The sequence below is a fragment of the Lagopus leucura genome, unplaced genomic scaffold (genome assembly GCF_019238085.1).
Source record: "Lagopus leucura isolate 7727_CA_CO unplaced genomic scaffold, USGS_WTPT01 Super-Scaffold_100159, whole genome shotgun sequence".
NCBI lineage: Eukaryota > Metazoa > Chordata > Aves > Galliformes > Phasianidae > Lagopus > Lagopus leucura.
The window spans coordinates 11,374,180-11,392,564 of record NW_024962335.1 but is presented as its reverse complement, the minus strand read 5'-3'; the positions used below and the strand labels follow the sequence as shown (position 1 = coordinate 11,392,564).

At 43.7% G+C, this 18,385-nt stretch overlaps 1 protein-coding gene and 1 long non-coding RNA gene across 10 annotated transcripts in view; one reads left to right on the top strand and one right to left on the bottom strand.

Moving 5' to 3' along the window:
- Positions 1–17,817, top strand: part of LOC122190510 — a 28,973-nt gene extending 11,156 nt beyond the window's left edge. For 2 of the 5 annotated variants that reach the window (XR_006182158.1, XR_006182153.1), the window contains one exon: positions 1,292–8,483. This is a non-coding gene — a long non-coding RNA (uncharacterized LOC122190510). Of the gene's footprint in view, positions 1–1,291; positions 8,484–11,708; positions 15,249–16,603 lie in introns of those variants that run through there. The other 3 variants (XR_006182156.1, XR_006182157.1, XR_006182155.1) reach the window with 3 other exon arrangements.
- Positions 10,387–18,385, bottom strand: part of TCF20 (transcription factor 20) — a 115,796-nt gene continuing 107,797 nt past the window's right edge. For 3 of the 5 annotated variants that reach the window (XM_042890545.1, XM_042890546.1, XM_042890547.1), the window contains 2 exons: positions 16,576–16,703; positions 10,387–11,714 (listed from right to left, as the gene is read on the bottom strand). In XM_042890545.1, the coding sequence (XP_042746479.1) occupies positions 16,620–16,703 (84 nt within the window). In that variant the 3' untranslated portion in view covers positions 10,387–11,714; positions 16,576–16,619. The remainder of the gene's footprint in view (positions 11,715–16,575; positions 16,704–18,385) is intronic. The other 2 variants (XM_042890544.1, XM_042890548.1) reach the window with 2 other exon arrangements.

The following is an 18,385-nucleotide window of genomic DNA, read 5'->3' as shown; positions in this document are numbered from 1 at the left end:
TCTGCCCGCTGCTCACACTCTGCTTTTGTTGGGCTTTTCCACAGATGTCAGCAGTGTCTGTATGGAGCCAGCAATCTTTAGTACTCAGAGCATCCCCCTGAGACATAACCATAGGACAAAATGGGATGTAATTCAAAATGACCATCTAGGTGTTGGGACCTAACAAGAAAAGCCTAGCAGCAGGGTGAGAGGCCCCCTCTGCCCTTAACAGCCGCACGCCCCATGCCCAGCTCCTGGCTGGATCACAGATTTGGCACAGATTTGTCACGGTATGATGGCCCTGCTGATGAAAACGCCAGCTTGCGCAATTATACAGCACAATCACATGCTTAATATCCAAGAATAATAACCTGAAACATAGCCAAGAACAGTAACCTGAAATAGCCAAGTTTTTCACAGTGACTTACTGCCAGCCTTCCCACATTGGACCAAAATCTGTTCTTGAGGCTGTTCTTTAAATTCCTTTTCCCTGTACCCATCCCAGCAGCTCACCTGTAACCAAAGCAAGTCCTGGTGGTGCTCTGCTTCTGCTGCCCATCCCATCCCTTTCTCTCATGGAGCAGCGGCTCTGAGCTTGGTACCAAAGCAGGAGCATGTCCTGGGTCCCATCTCCCAGCCACAAAGGGCAGCTTCTTGCTGTAGAATGCTGAGGAGCCCAGTAGGGATCAGACAGCCCATGCAGCCTCACTGGTTCTGTCCCAGCTGCTGATTTGGGTATCTTCTCTAAGATTCCCAAGAGCAGTGAATATATTGCACATCTTTTCATTTTTGGATTACTGCTTGTACCGTGTGGTTTTTCTCAGCTGTGCAGGAGCATCCACAGGAATTTTGGACAGAGTTACTGGCTAAAATCCCGTTATTAATTTTCTTGTAAGCAAAGCATTTATATCCATATGGGAAAACTCATCCTGCTTTCCTAAAGCATAAGATCAGTGGGAACCTTTGAAAATAATGAGGTGATTAAATATGCGTTTAGCAGTTGAAAAGATGGAAGAACTGTGATTTGTTTCCAGCATCGACTTGAGCTGTGACTTGGAGGCAAGCAAGCAGCAGGCTGGCATGTCAGTTTCTTACAGCTCTTGTAAAATGTATGTAATGGGGCCATTGGCCCTGCAGTAATAAAGCACCTGCAAATCTAGGTGCAAAGTACAATCACAAGGACTGATACCATCATGATTGCAGAGGAAAGAGGAAGGTTGGCAAACAGGTATTGGGAATGCTAGCTTGCTCAGTATTAGGCCCCCAGTTTGGGTGTTTATGAATCCAGATTCTGAATGTGCTTTGTTCCCAGGAAAGCTTTCAGAGCTGCACCAGAAAGATGAGCTGCCAGAAGCATTACTTCCTGACCACTTATTGCTGTAGATCTCTGAGCCTTAGGAAGGGTACAACTGATGACCCATTCATGTAGCCTTCCTGCGGGCTTCAAGGATGCGATTACTCCAACTCTGAAGATGTTCTGGGAAAGATCACACTGCCTACTCTGTCACTCTGATTAGATTCATGGGTGAGAATGAATAACTGGATGCAAAAAAACAGCAACTGAGGGAGAAACACAAGGAGAATGTAAAGGAGAAGACTGCATGCTCAGACTGTTGTCTGCAAAGGTGCAGGTATCTGCAGAGCAGGCTGAGCTGACAAGGAAGCTGTGCCCAGTGCTTGTAGGCTGCACACCAGGGGCTGCTCTGACATCAGTTCACAAGCTCCTCGTCTCTGCCCTTCACTAGTGGCCCATTAAATAAGCAGAAGATGGTCTGAAGAACCATCTTGATTCTGCAAGCACACCACAAATAACGTAGCACTTCAACAGAGAATGTAAAGCGTGCATTTTTCCCTGCTTTTTTTTTTTTTTGCCAAAATGATTATGAACACACTGCAAATTAAAACAAACAAGCATGTAATTTTGGTGGTCTATAACCCATGGTAGTCATTTCCAAAGGCACCAAGTACTCAGCATTAGAGAACAGAATTTGTTATGTTCTTTTCATGAATAACACAGTGTCAAGCTCATTAGTGATTTTTTCATGTTTTTATCTGTGTTTTTTATGTCAGCAAAATAATGGCAAACATTTAGGAGTATTTATCAGTGCATTGGAAACACAGAAGATTATTGTGCTTTACGACCACAGCAAAAACAGGTTGTTTGTGTTTGATGCCTCCAGTGATGATGTTTATGCTTCACAGATCCAAATACGCACTGGAAATCAGAATGTATATTTATTTATCAACAGGAAAACCATGAATAACTGTTTGGGTGTGAAACATTGGCTCAGCAATGCTCACAGTTGGATTAATACCTGTGGGAGCATGTGGAGTGAAAGGGGAATTAGAAATGATGAAAATGCATGGAATTTCTTAACAGGAATTGTTCAGCAAATTGCATGTTGGAATTCCATTCCGGATGAGCTGGTTACTTACACCTCAGCAGCTCTGGCAGCAGCATCTGTGCATCTCCAGCCTCAGGTCAGAGCACTTGGGCAGGTAAAACAAATGTTTGGGCATTAATAGCACTGTAGGAGATGCTGGCTTACTTGAAACACTAGAATTTGGAGATTTTGAAAACCATGCTCCATCCAGAGATGACAAATATTAGTCCTTGCACCTATTAAGTACCAGCGCAGCTGTGTGTTTGCTAACTCCTTCCAGGAGCTTTCCACTGCATTGCTTAGAGATAAGGCACACTGGGTCATATCCAGGAAAATGGATATCCTCAGGCACGTCCTTAATTGCTTTGTACTTGTTATTGCTTATACCAAAGTCCAAAGTACCAAATATCGGGTTTGCTGGAAAGCAGGAAAAAGTGGGGGTTGCTCAGAAACTGGACATGGCAGTGGGCACCCTGCTCTTGGTGGCCCTGTGGGGGCAGGGGTTGGAGCAGATGGACCCAGAGGTCCCAGCCCACCTCAGACATCCTGTGGTTCTGTGCAGTCCACTTTGATAACTTTCCACTGAAGGCTTTATGCAGGCCATGGTCTGTGCTGACTCCTGTCTGCAGGAGGGAATAAGGTGCAGTTTGGGGTTCAGAGTAACCTCCCACTGCTGCTTGAACAGCTCTGCCTGCACTGGATGGTGGCACTCAGGCTGTGAAGATGTGTCGCAGTTCAGGATTAAAACCGTGCTGAATATTTTCAAGAATCTGTGCCGTCTGGCTGCCCTGATGTGCCACGTGTAGAGCAAACGAAGGCAATGACAGAGCTTTTATTTGAGAAATAGGTGCTATAGGTAAAGCTATCCGAGAGGAATTAACTCACCCCTCCCGGTAACAGTTTGTACAAAAGGAGGAGCTGAGGGATGTGACCCTCCCCCATTTGTACCACTGCACTGCAACACAGAAGGGTGGGGGGAGAAGGGGTCTCTCCAAGTCAAATGGCAACAGGATGAGAGAACAGTCACAAGCTGCGTGGACCTCTAGGTCTTGTGAAGCAAAGGAGATAATGGAGATTTTCCTCAGTGTGGGGGGGGAGGTGGGGAGGAGGAAGGGAAAGAACAATTCCAGAACAATTCCAGAACTCCAGACTGAATACTACTGAGTACTGAGAATAGCTGAACAGCTGATAGGCCAAAAACCCAATGACTGAAGTTGCTGAAGCATTACCACATTTGTGTAGCCAGCAGTCACCAGGGATGGTGAGTGCTGGTGAGCTTGGAGGTGCAGGGAATTTAAGGGTGGGAGGGAGAGCTGGGAAACGTGAGCTCCTGTGTCTCAAACCCTTTGGGCTACAGCTCCAGAATACATCATCTGAGTACCTCAGAAGTGAATTCTGAACAATAGGATAAGACGGCTGCAAGCAACACAGGTGTGCAGTGAACAGATTACCTGGAAGTAATGGAAGATTGGGAAATGCAGCAATGGAGCCCCTGGAGGACTCCACTGTCAGTGGAAAGGATAATAATGACTCAGTCTGCTTACACCTTTTGGGAACTCTTCAAAGCTTTTTGAGTCACAGTCTCCTGGGATTTTCCAAATTCCCAGGAATACCTGTGTTCTCTGACAAATGAAGCAGTATGAGCCATGAAAGCGGAGGTGCAACTCAAATCCCAACAGTCAGTGCACCAAGGAGAACAAAGGGAAATATGAGAGCTGATTGCTTCTCTCCTCCTTAAGGCGCCCTGTGCTGTACAGCTACTCGAAGCTTATTTCAAGGCCTGGTGCTCAGGATGGAGTGAGTTGTAGGTAGAGACTTCTGACTGCAAGGAAGAGTTTTTTCTTGCACGGTCGCAGGCTGTTTCCTCGTGTGGAGGCACAGTGCCTTGTGGGAAACCTGGAATGGTAGCATTCAAGTTGTCCACGTGTCTCCTGTGCGTTCTGAGTTACATTTTAACCCATATAAATAGACACTTAGCATCCACACAGGCTGGTCAGTGAGCAAAAACATTACTCAATTTTCCCCAGCTGTTGAACACCTAAGCTGATACATTTACAGATGGAGGTATAAGCTTACACATCAGGAGTTCATGTATTCTTAAAGAGTGAAGCTGTATTTCCTTGACGCACTTAGTGAAGAAAGAGGAAGGTCAGAGGGCTGTTGCAAATTGCTAGATGAAGACGCTGCTCAGAACAGCCCAGCTGTTCCTTTGCTTTGCATCTGAAGGACTATAAAAGAAAGCTCTCCCAGGTATTTCATTAAGCACTTGACTACAGCTTAGGAATAGTTTTTGTTTGCTCTTGGTTTTGATCAGCTACTCTCAGATCCCAAGCAACTCCAACAAATGCTGAAAAGAATTAAGGGGCAAATCTCTCTTTCTCCAGAATTGGTATTTAGAGTCTCTCTCTCCAGCACAATCAGCCCTTTTAATAAGCTTATATGAAGCTCGAGAAACCCAACACTTTTCACCGGAACAGCACATGGATTCCGTGGCTCCACAGAGGCACACATTCTTTTGGTTTTCCTGTGCCTACCTCAGTGCCCCATTGCACAGCTCAGCACAGACCTTGACCTCAGCAGATGTGGAAGCAGCCTTCCTTTTCTGCACTGATTGTGGGCTGCTATAAACTTGTTTCGTAAGAGCAAGATAACGTATCTGTGCTCTGAGAAGAACAAACAAACTTGGATAATCCAGACAGCAGAGCCTTTTTAAGAAAAGCAAAATCCATCCTCTGTTTGGAATTACCGTTTGGATGGGAAATGACTGACTCGCATTGAAGAGTTTATTGGGGCCTGTTGTGTAATAAAGCAAACAGCGCAGAATGAAGTTGGCACAGAGCCTACGTGAGCACTTCTCTCAAAGTTAACAGATGGACCTTCAAACCCCAGAGGCAGCCTGCAGGAACCCAGGCCTCCACGTGCCCCTCCAGTGCTTAGAAACTTGATGTTTCTAACCCGGTCTTTCGTACTTGTAATAAGGAATGCTTATTTATCTACTGTAGCGGCACCTTTTTCAAGTCTTTTTGGATCTTGTGACAACACGCTGCTCTTGCTTTCAGTAAAGTGAGTTCTGTAGCAGCAACAGTAGGCCGTGGTGACAGCAGCCATCAGTGCCCTTTTCAAGACTGCAGCTGCAGTCTCACAACTGCGGGAGCTGGTTCCTCTCCCAGTGTGTCTTCTTATCCAATGAAGCCAGGAACGTTGCACAGTTGGAGGAGAACCATATACAGCCCTGGCAAACAGGTTAGAGTATGCAAAATGGGTTCATTCCGTTTGCCCTCTGCTCCTGCTTACTGGACATGCCTCCATCAGCCGTACTTATTTTCCTGCTGAGTGCAGCTCTCCGGATTCTTTTCCAAATGGTTGGTTATGGTTTTGCCATTCATCACCTGGACACTTGGCAGTTTCTCCTCAGAAGTTTTAGCAAAACAAGGCACCCGCTGAGCAGCCAGACTCTAACACCCTTTTCATACAGCCACGTCCTTACCTCAGCTCCATGCAGCCAAGACATTACACAAAGATGGATTATGTTAAACTGTAGTTTCTTTCTCCTTGTACACAGTCTTGACTCATTTTTAGACCCGTTTCCACTTGCAGTTCCTAGTTTCCTCATAGAACACTTGAAAAACAGATTTAGTCTGCTTTCCCATATTTCTTCTTGCTGACTACGAATGGAAGGACAGTCACATGACCAGAGTCAGCTTAATATAATAACTTTCATGGTAATGCCAATGGATGCACCAAAACATCCTCAAAATAACCTCTTTTGTGTAAGAATCAAGTGATGGCACCACTCTAGAGACAGAAATATATTCCTGGTGATGGAAGTCCAATTCTGTTTCCCTACTATGAATGCTATAAAGTGTACATAAGGGCTTATCCATTTTTTAATAAAACCACTCAGTGTGGTGACACTTCTTTGATCAATTAGTGTCAGCCCAGGGGAATCGATTTGCTATGTAGTGCACACATATAACGCTGTACTTCTCTCTAGCATAATGACTCCCAGCTCCCTCTCAGATATCTTGGACATTTTTGCTGCTCCCCCCTGAAAGATGTGAGACTGAAGTCATTTCAATACAGTTCAGTTCAATACAGACAGAACCACTGTCATGGTATGTCTCACAGCCAGGAGCACAGATCCTCACGCCCTGTGATCTCGAGGTTTGGTTATTAGCAGGTATAGTTACAAGCCAAAAGCCAGTGATGGACTGCATGCAGCACTGGCAGATAAACTGCATATATTCATGTACAGTACAGGAGTAAGTGCGTATGGGTTTTGTCAAGCAGATGAGTATGTCACCAGTTTGAGTCCTGATCCCCCAGCTAAAGTGGAAGATTTCCATCACAGGAGGTTTGCTATGGGCTGAAGAGTACTTCTTTCTTCTTAATAATTTTCTCTATGGCTGTGGAGCAGCATTAGCATTTCTGAAGGCCAAAATCTTGAAACCACAGCAGTGAAACTGAGTTAAGCAATGAACTACAAGAAACCTCTCCAGATGAAAGAAGAAAGGGAAGCAATCTCAGCTCTGAACATGGCCTCATGAAAGAAGTGAGCAGACAAGCAGTGCTTCCCTTCAGTTCAGGCCCCTTTCGGTGGAAGTGCAAACTGGCATATTGGTTCCACTTAAGAAATGAAATCCCACAAAAAGACCAAGTAGCCACCTGGTACATTTTCAGTAGGACAGCAAAGTGTAACTTTTGCATCTGACCAAATCTACAGGCAGAGAAATAAATAAACATCTGTGTACAACTGCACTGTCTACAACTGTTCCACTGATCTTTAGACTGTAAGCAGAATCTCATCACTATGGAAACGATTCTTCAGTGATGCGTATCAGTCAAACTGGCACAGAAAGTGCTTATGAGCTGCTGGTCTCCTGCAACATTCCAGGAGTTACTTCTGTCTTCTGCTTAGCTGGCTGAATTACCTTGTTTGCAGCACGCTGTAGTAGCTCTCAAACAAAACCAAACCCAAGATGTTTGTTACAAGTTCACTACCGCAGACCAATAAGAATTTCACCTTGTTCCACAATATAGAGAATTCTAACCCAACCCTCAGGTTGCAACACTTTCAGCTTCTCACAGGAAGGTCAGCAGAACCTCAAAGAATTAACCACACCCTGGTATTTACTAGACCTATAACTAAACCTGGATTACCCGTACACCTGCTTTTTTCACAAAACTTTTAATTGTTAATAATAGTAAAATTCAGACCAATTATAATTGATCCATTTATCCTCAACCACGCAGCCAGCCTGTAGATCTGAAGATCTGGTATCTGCATTCAGCTTTCTATACTTTTAGATGGAGGCTTGCTTTTCTGTCCAGTCTGGTAAGCTGGCACGAAGATCAGACAAACCGCCCCTGTGCCCCGCTAAGCAGGTACTTCGCTGTGCCCAAGACAACCACTGCACTCAGGATACCATATGCAATTACTGGTGAGTTATTAACCAGACTGTCCCAGAATGCTTTCCCCCTGCTGTCTCTACAGTTATGCACATTAGGTATGTACATTTTATTATGTACATCTAGTGGGGCATGGTAGCAGTGGATTGATGGTTGGACTAAATGGTCTTTGTGGTCTTTTCCCGACTTAATGATTCAATGATTACAGACTGTACAGTGTATTAAACAGTCATAACACCAGAGCTGTCATTTAGTTGCCCATTATCTTCACAGCTCTCTTCCCCACCCTCTCATGTCCCACTCAAAGTGCTGTTCTTGAGCTTGGTGTTAGCTAGTGTGTTCCAATTCCAAAGGTTCAAGAGCATCACAAACCCAGATAAAATCCCCAGTCATTGCACTATGTCGTCTACTCTGCTGAGCAGAGATGACCGTCACCTTCTGCAGCCTTCCTTCTGTGGTGCACAATCTCATTATAAACTCCACGTTAGACTGTGCCTTGGATTTCCAAGTGTAGATGTCATTTGCTATGAAAGTCCACGATGAATAAATCAGCAGCTCCTGGTTTCACAATATGCATGTTGTATGTATCCTACATCGACCATCAATCCCTGCAGGAATTTTATCCTCCTGGCCTCCAGCTGAACCCTCATCAGCTCATATTTATAGACATCCTTTGCATACTTCATCTGTTGCACATCCTTTTGGGGGGGGGGGGGGGGAAAAAAACAAGACAGAAAATCCCACATCCTTTCCTTTGACCATGTTCAGCAGTGTTGGTTTACTCCAGTTAGCTGTCAAAATGTTCATTTTTAAACAACTACTCACTTTGGAAATGCTGTCGAACCATCACCTACATTTCCCAGTAAGCTGGTGCTAGTTTCTCTCATTGTAGAGATCATTTGGAGAAACATTTGGAAAACGAGCTGCTTTATCCAAACTCCCACCAAACTCCCACTAGTTCATTTCCTCATCCAAGCAGGTAATTCCCAAGCTGCTTGCAGGTTGCTGATTTTCTTCTTGATACAATCTCCACATTTTACAGTTCTGCTGCAGGTCATTCCTGCTTCACAAATTCTAAATTAGCCAACATTTCCCAATCTTTCTCCCTTTCTTTCAACTCCAACATATCCATGGCATCAGGCTCTCATCGCTTTTGCAGAATAGAGCTCGTAAACATTTTGTTCATGGCTTTCAGAATCCACTTAGGCACTTTATAGCTTCTGGTCCAAGAGATTTTTATTTCCAAGTGGATTTTATGACTGCTCTGGATCGTATCCAAGTCCTCCCAAGAAGGCATTAAACATTATTTTAAGATTCCTTCCAGCTTGGTTTTAGAGAATCGTTGCAGCTCTGTTTCCTGTAAAGGCTCCAACTGCCGTGCAGATGGTCGACTTGTAGGGCCTCTGTTGGGGGGAACACGGCCCTTTACTTGTGACAGCAGTACTGACAAAGGGCCACGTGGAAGCTAATGAGATGGGTTCAAAATACTTCCCAATTGGAGTCCAGTGTGGTACCGTTTGTTCTTTGGATGTATATGACTTCTGCTGCTCTTCATCCGTGGTGCACAAGGAGCTACTGCCAAGAGGAGCAATAGGAAAACCCTCCGAGACTCCCGGCTCCCACCGACCCCAAACCTTCCTCGGCTGTAACACCACCCCGAAGAGCCAAAAACATAAATTCCACCAGTTTTACCAGTCTCCTGCTGCTGGTGTAGTACCACAAAGCTGATTCCTCTATGAAATAACTCCATTTATGTATTGTGTTTTGTTTTTCAAAACAGGTAGAATAGAACAGACACTAGGAAAAAAAATTTTTTTTATTCAGTTGAAAAGAAGTCATTTACTCAACCACATTAACTATGCTAAAAATGATTTTTCTGACTACACCAGCAGTTAAATATTTTCAGCACCAGTTCAGGACACATTAGTGACATTTATCACAACAGGTCTATTTCTTAATGTAGAAGGACATACTAACGTCAGTAGCTGCTACTGGGAAAGGAGTGAGCAGAAGACTGCCCTTGCTTTCCAAATTCTTATCAGCGGAAGTAGCAACTTCTAGAAATAAATAACTGCCAAATGATCTCCCAAATCTTTAAATCGATCTTTTAAAAATAGAGTTAAAATAGATATCTTAATATGAGCTATCATAGATACTATTTTTTATGTGCTGAATACTCCAAAATGCGAGTAGCTGAGCAAGCATCCAGTACACAGCTTTTTAAAATAATTCTTCCCTCCCCACAATATCAACCCCACTTTTTTTTTATCCAAATCATGCTGGTTAGATCCCTATCTATAGTGACTTCCCAGTAAACACCACGCTGTTATCACTAGGATATGCCACCATCCTATGAGTGAAAGAAGTCAGTGAATCGGTGAAATACCATCTCACGCAAACACAAAGTTTATCCAGTCATTGGCTTGTTATCTTGGAGCATCAAACAAACTCTAAGTTTTTATTTTAAAAAGCTTTTGCGGTCTTCCTCTTGCTGGGCCAGTTCAGAAGGTCATCGCTGAAGGCAGAACTGATGAAGGCAAAGAAACCAAAAAGCAGCAGATAGTAGTGTCTCTGTCCTTTTAAACAAATCAAGTTCGCACAAAACAAAAGGAGATAAGGTTAAAATGAAGTTTATTAGGTTTTTTTGTGTGTTTTTTTAAGCTTTTTTTATATAAAACTGTTTGTGAAACAGCTATTTTATTCCCATGGCAGAGTGACCCCTGAAAGATGCACTAACCCCTTTCTTAAGGCCTTAATAAGAAAAAAACTGTGGGTTTTTTTTTTTGTTGTTGTTTTTTTTGTGGTTTTTTTTTTTGTTTTATGTTTCTTAAACCCAAATGTTTACAGTTACATAATTTACAGAGAAACCCACAACAAATAACCACATAGTGTAGCCTGTTGCACTGACATTCCTTCTTCCTCCTTCTGGAAAAGCAAAACATAAAACAAAAAAAAGGCTAAGTGGATTTTCCGACCACTCTGAAAACACATTGGTTCCACCAGCATTCAGACTTCCTTCCCAGCTCCCCAGTCTGGCAGGTAAAGCACACCTCCCCGCTGCCCCCAGTGCCAAAGGCAGCTCCTGGCTACGGCCTGGGTTGCGTGCTGCAGAGGGCAGCTGCTCCTTTCTCCAACAGGTAGTTAGCACATGTAGGAAGTGTACACTTGTGTGCATGAGCCAAGCAAACGGCAGTTTCCTCTTACTTTGTGAGCCAGGTGACCTAAGGGCCTTCAGATGTTTATCAAGCTCCTAGTATCGACACAGTGTTTCTTAAAACTATGACCTCCCTGTCCCATACACAGAAAGGAAAGACGCCCCACCACCTGCATCCATTCAAACCTTCCTCCCATGCCCTACAAACAAGTTATCCTGTGATTTTGTTTTCCTTTTAAAATTGGACTTCCTTGGATGTTGTGAGAAAGAAAGAAGGCAAGAGGAAGGGAGACAAATCCAGTCCAGACTGCTCCCAGTACCACTGTTCTTTCCTGCCAAATGTTAGGCTCCATAAGCCTTGCCTGATTTTGGATCTAGTATTTACTTCAGCTACAAATTTGTTCTTTTTAAATTTATCTGGGTTTTCGTTAATTTTAATCAAAAGCATCAAAAGGGATAGCGCACCTTTCATTTAAAACAAAGTCTTTCAAGACTAAAAAATAGATCTTTATATATATATATATTTATCCCTCCCTCTTTAGTTCCCCCCACCTGTTTCCTTTTTCCCCCTCCCCTTCCCACTGTCACTATGGAGATTGTGTCCATGGAAACAGCTGGTTCAGACTCCTTGGTCAAATTCTGTGATGTCATCGGTCTTGAGTGTGATGTAAGAATTGATGAAGGAAGTGCTGGCATTGGCAGGCACGTCGAGAGGGGGCATGGCTGCACAGTGGGAGAGATTCCATTCAGTCATGAATGTCCACCGCTTTTTATCTCAACAGCCTAACCTGAAAAACAAAGTGAAACCAGTAATATGCAGGAAGGTTCCATTGCCTTGGTCTGCCAACGCTCTCCTCACATTCTGGGGAACATATTCAGCAGCCTACCACAGCAGCAGCACCCAGAGCTCTGGGTTTGTGGACTAAAATCGGACACAAGTACAATGGTAAGTAGTTCATGAAAGCAAATCCAAGTAACAACAACCAGCACAACATGACAGAGCCCAGCTAGAGAGGAGTCCACAAGGGCAGAGCTACCCACACCCAATTCAGCTCTTTCAAACTTCCAGCAGTGGGAAAGGAGCTTGCTCACCTCATGTTCAGTCCTCTTCCTGACTCTGAAAACTGCAAGGTGGCCAAGCATGATCAAATACAATGACAGCTCTGGGACACCACACCATCCCTTAGGATTTGGACCCAAATATTTTCATACAGGTCACCACACTGCCACCCAGACAGTATTCAGTGAAAATGACTCAGATAATGAAATTGGTACTGATACTACATGATCAGCCACACGAATCTAGGTCTTGACACAGCTGGATTTCATCAGCAAAAGGCAGAGCTACAGTTAAGCTAACTGCGGGTGAAGTGATATTTATTCATTTAGTTAGTTAGTAGTTGTTCTAATGGCAAAGTTGTGGAGGCAAAAGTTCATGGACAAATGATGCTTATGTCGTCTTTCAAGACATGCATGGGAATGTCCAAGCACTTGGCGTACTCACTCTCCCTGTCATGAAATTCTGAGCTGAGAGAATGAACTCCAGGAGTTCAGGAAGGTGGTAGAGATGTAGTTCAAAAGAGGAACTTCAGATAAAATTAAAATTTAATTTCACTGAGCCACAGTTCTCATTCTTAATGTGCACTGTCGAAAAAGCAAAGCTTGAAATAATGAATTCCTTTCTTCCCTTCTCCCATAGCACAAGTGAGGCCCAGCGGCAGCTGATTTATTTAGAAAGGTTAACACTTTGATGCAGCTTGTATAAAACCCTCCTTACCAGTCAGTGAGCTTTGGATGAAAAAAAAAAAAGCTGACAATGTAAGTGACACATACAAAAAGCAGCTAATAGCATTAGAGGTGTGCTTGTGAGTAAAGTAACATCCATGTTTATGTATAGCTGGCAATTACCCACGAGCTCAAATGTGATGCAGAAATCAATGCCCTTCTGATTATCAGTATACCAATTAGATTACAACCCAGCAAGCCTACCTCTTGGCTGATAACACTCCCTCATACAGTGGAGAAGGTCAAGCAATTGCATGTGAAAACCAGACAGGCAAGCCATGGAGTTGGAACTCAGGAGGAAAGGAGGGAGGTTCAGGCAGCTGACCTTTGTGGAGTTCATTACTGTGCAACTGTAAGTCTGCACTGAAGGAGTGTCAAGGCCGCAGTGCTGTCTCTGGCTGCCATACAAGGGCTGCTTGCCCATGCCTGGAATCAATCCAGAGCATTAGGCACCGGCTCAGGGAGAAATCAGGCTCACCACACAGAGCCCCTCCCCGTTCCTGGACAGGTTCCAGAGCACCAGACCCTCTCCAACAGTCACTCTCCAGATCTGGATGTGATCCAAATGTTCTAGAGGCAACTGGCTCAGGGAGAAAGAAGCAACAATCAGAGACAGAATACACTGACTTGCCTGGATGTTATCCAATACGCATGATTTTTCCTAACTTGCTGGGCCTAGGAGTGAACCAAGACAAAGTAGCCCAATAATCTAACAGCTGACTGCCCCTTTTATCTCTACAGCAAGGTCAGTGGAATGGCAGCTGCTCTTCTACCAGGAGTGCTCCTCTAAACTTTGTTAATTGCCGTCGTAATAACAGCAAATCTTTTTTTAAGAACTGTATCTCTTGGATTTGCATGGTTTTTGCTTTGGGATACAAGGTCAGGCTGCATAAACGAACCTCTAAGACATTCTCAGCCCCCCAGGGAGGAGGTTAAACAGGACCTTTAGGTAAGAACTACTTGAGGCCAAAGTAGAATCAGGAAGAAATGATGCCTTAGAGAGATGTCTAAACCACGCAGTGAACATAGTGCTGAGATTCCACAGCTTGCAAGGTCTTAAGCCAATAATTCCTATGATCTACAAAAAAAAAATGAAGGAAAATGATGTGGAAGACAAAGCTGCACAAAGGTCTCTGCAACACATTAATATTCATTAGCTCCTTAAAAACCTACCTTCAAAAATCATCACGGAGAAGGCAATTTCTGTCTTCTGCTACTACACAGAAGAACCAGAATTCTCTAGTTAATCCCTCATCCTTCACAGAAAACAACACTAAAAGCTCTTTCCAGTTATTTAATTGGAGAAACAAGATTATGAAGTGACAAAGGTGATTTGGAAGCAGTAAAATGGTGGTGAGGGAAAGGGATTGTTAAAATCAGGCTAGACGGCAGACATGAAACAGCAACTACACCTGTAGTGCTGCAACAAAAAGACAGACATGGCCAGCTAAGCAAGAAATGCACCTGGAGCACTGAAATGAAGTCAGAAGATTTTTTGGAACTAGAGTTTATGGGAAAATATGCCAAGAGGAACTAATTTGAAATCATTATTTCATCTAGACCTCCCTGTTGCCACCACACGGCAACGTACTTGATGGAAATAAGAAATCCCATCCTCATCATACCCGCTCTAATTCCCACCTCTGTGCTACTCCCTTCTCACTCCAGACATACAGCAAATCAGATTAAGAAAAGGATTCAAACTGATACACTAATATGGCAAAACACAATTTTCAGACGTCAAATATCTGACCAAGTTCACACGTGGCCTCCTGAAGACTTGGGTGAGAGCAAGCACATCCAACCAACTCACGGCCAATGGGCTGCACGTGGCCACCTCCTGCCCCGCACTATAAAGGTGGCAGCTCTTCCCTGCCCCAGGCACATCCCCCATTGCTCTGCAGCAACCAAACTGTCAGAACGTTATTAAGGCTGTGTCAACCAAAAGCAGGGCACAGGAAGGGCAGTGCTGTGCAGTGTTGGCTCAACAGCAAATACCAGTATGCATTTGGATATACTGGCTAAACACAGGGCTCCAAACAGTGAAGAATACACGGCTGAGCTTTTCATTTTGATACAGGAATTTGAAAACAGGTTTCAAGATTGCAAAAAAAAAGAAGTTTGCAACATTATTTTGAGTTGATCTAAATACATTACCTGCAAATTTTCAAACAGAATGTATACAGTTGCAATCAGATATTCAACTCCAGAATCTGATTGTGTCTTTTCACCAGACCTTCATAATCCCTCTCTTACCAGAGAGAAATATCCTTCGCTTCACAATCACACCGTATTCATGTCATCACTTGTTGGCAGTACACACATTCTGAACAACTACTGTCAAGGATGAACTAGAGGAAGTGTAAAATTTCTTCAAAAAATCTCTGATGAGTACCTTGAGACCTCACTATGAATTGCAACCACTGCCATCGAAGCAGGGCGATGCATTCATTTCACAAAGTCACATATCCCATTAGTTTTATGTTTTTGTTCCTCTCTTTTTGAAATTGCTTTAAGAAAAATATTAAAAATTGTTTTGTTACTTATGTTTTATGAGGGCTGCTCTGAAAGTAATGCCTCCTGTTTTATTATATTGGCCCACAATGTCAGAGGTGGATGTTAATGGTATGGCAGTAGAAGGTGAACCTTCCCACCAATACTCCCTTAGGTTTTGTTGCTGTGTGACAGAGGGCAGCAGAGGGGCAGTCTGACAAATTGGTATCTGACATGGAAGTGTGTATGGAGGAAAGGTGAATCACTGAATTCCTCCATGAGGAAAAAGTTACAATGACATTCACTAATGTTTACTGAATGTTTATGGGGCAGTGGGTGTTGCTCCTCTGCTGGAGCAGGTTTTGATGAGCATGGCATGTAGGCTCTTGTTCATCACTGGCAAAAATGCAGAGCTAATGGTGATGACTATGTTGAAAAATAGTGTTTTGTAGCTGAGAATTTGCTCTACCAAACAGCTGCTGTGCTCTTTGTATCTCTTGTATTTTCCATGTAAATAAACAGAAAATATTACTTTCAGAGCAATTTACATATATGTGGCCCAAGACAATTCCTATTCACTCAGTGCTGTCCAGGCAAGCCAAAACGTTGGACACCCATGGGCTAGATAAAGAGGGAGGCTGAAGGGAAGAGCAGCTGGGCAGTTGGGGCACAAGAGCAGAGCTGCTGCCTCCCATAGCCCTTTTGGCTTATGCTGACCAAACACTTCTACAGCTACCTTGGATACAGAGGGCAGAGCTGTAAGGAACTGGAAGAAACATTAGGAAGTTGAATTTGTGGTCACGTGGGGATACAGCTCGGCCTTCTCTCACCCACAACTATTTGCAAAATAAAGAAAAATGCTACCCTGAAAATAGAATGCACTCCTGATAAGATCAATACACTTATCCCTATATTTACGTTTCTGGAAAACAGGTAAACCAAGATTGTAGTAATCTTGAACTCACTGGTATCATTAATCCTTTCTCACAAAGACACCGATGAACTTGGAAAAAAGCAAAAACAAAACAAAACCAGAAACTTATTAACTACCAGTCACTTAAGAAAAAAGATTGTTAAGAGCATGATATTAAAGGAGATTTTTGCCACTGGCTTAGCTGGGAGAGCAATAGGGCAGCTGCAACAAGCTTTGTCTCTCATCACTACACAGAAGGAACTGCTGTGTACAAAAACCCTGAAGTGACTAGCCTGAACAGATTGTAGAAGGAAAAAAGGAAAACCAAAGTTAGTAATTACAGGTTTGCGGCACGTACATGAGATCACCATGTTATCTCTCAGAAGTGGGGAAGAGCACTGCAGGTAAAGGAGCCACAGGAGAAAGCAGGTGGAAACTGGAAGCTCTCCCCAACTCACCTGTGCTTGCTTTTATTTCCATTCCCAGGAGTACACTTCCCCCCTCACCCCCGCTCCGACTGCTCTGTGCTGAGGCTGCCTTTCACCATCTTGTTCTGCAAGGAGGGAAGAGAGCAAGGAAGGAGGGGCTGACAAACCAGCAAGCCAAAAGGAGGAGGAAAAAGAAAACAAGGGAGAAAAGGAAGACAGGGGTAGGGAAAGTGAACATACAGAAAGTGAGAGAGAGAAAGAGAAGTCAGTATTGAAACCAGACACAGATTTTCAGACAGAGTTTTCCCTAAAGCAGGTAAATTTGCAAAAGTAAAGAGTTTGGGACATGGAAGCCTGGTTAAGAAACATAGAATTAAACACAGAAAGGTAGAATGAACTTAGCAACACCACTTAAAACTGCCCATGGATAGCTTAAGACGATCTAAGACTGCAGTGCCACCAAAAGGTGAGGCATCTCATCCCCTGCGCTTCCCTTTCTCTGCCTTTGTATCCTCACCAGGTCTGTTGCAACAGCACTGACTGTGATGCAGCACACAGTGAGCTGGCTCTGTGAGTGGAAGCAGAACCCTTCAGAAGATGATTAGCTTTCAGACAGCATTTTCCCTGTGATAAAAGCTGCTATTTTGCAAAAGTAGCACATTCAGGACATGGATGGTTGAAGCATCAATGCTGACAGAAGGAAATGGGAAAGCCCACTGGGGAACACAGGGAAAGGCAGGACAGGTCCCTCTGGACACAGCTTGCTTATGCCTGAAGTGTTAAGCGCAGTTAATGAGGCAAGAAGCACCTTTGCTCTCTGGGAGCCACTTATTATGATGAGGTGTATTTACCGACATGAGGCATGGACTAAAAAAAGGGTAAGAAGCACTATACTGGGGACTCACTGAGTGTCAGTGGATTTATGAAGTTGGCTCTTCCACCCATTAACTAAAGAACAGAGGAGTGAGATATTAGACAGCTACTAATTAGCTACTAATGTTCAACTGCTGCTACCTAATAGCCTGGTTTTAAATGGCCTAATCTAAAGTGTCTTTTCCTTTCAGTTGCTCATGTTCATAGTTTGCACAAGAACTGATGTAATTTGTTTTCCAGGCACTCTAAAGCAGTCCTTTTCAGCCTTTCTGGCCCCACCTTACAACTGGCTGGAACTCCCCCTCCCAATTACTACAATAAAAAGAGCAGGGCAATATTGTATGCTGCCAGAAATGCTCAGTGAGTCACAGAGCAAGGGCTGAGTCACACGCAGGCAAAATAAAATAAAAAAATAAATAAAAAATCCCTGCTTGACTGCAAATGATTTGTGTATTTACTAAGCAAATGACAACAAAGTGCAGTGTCAAAAGTTGCTGATGCTGAATTTCTGTATTGAAAGCAACACAGCAGGTGTGGAAGGGGAACAGTTCTGAGCAAAACTCACAACTTTTATTGCTTCATGAGGTACCTCAATCAACATATTTAGCAGTCTACCCCCTCCTGCTCCCCAAGATTACTTCAGAAACCAATGTGCCTTTTCACTATCATCTCCAGAAGTTGGATTCCCCCAAGCAGTTTTTTCCTTTCGTGGTCTGGGCATCACCAATGCAAGCACTGATGACCCAAGCCTGATATGAAAAACTTCAGAACTATCTTTCCCTTCAGGCAGTAGGCACCGAAAATAAAACAGTTCTCAAAGACGTCATCTTCCTGTTCTCTACAGGCAGGTATCCAAAGCCGGGCAGCAGATGGCACTTCTGCTGTTGCATTCCACAGTAAAGGGAGCTCACCCTTCCAATTTTCGTTTGGGGAGACCTGCAGGCTCACTGCAGCATTAATACATCCA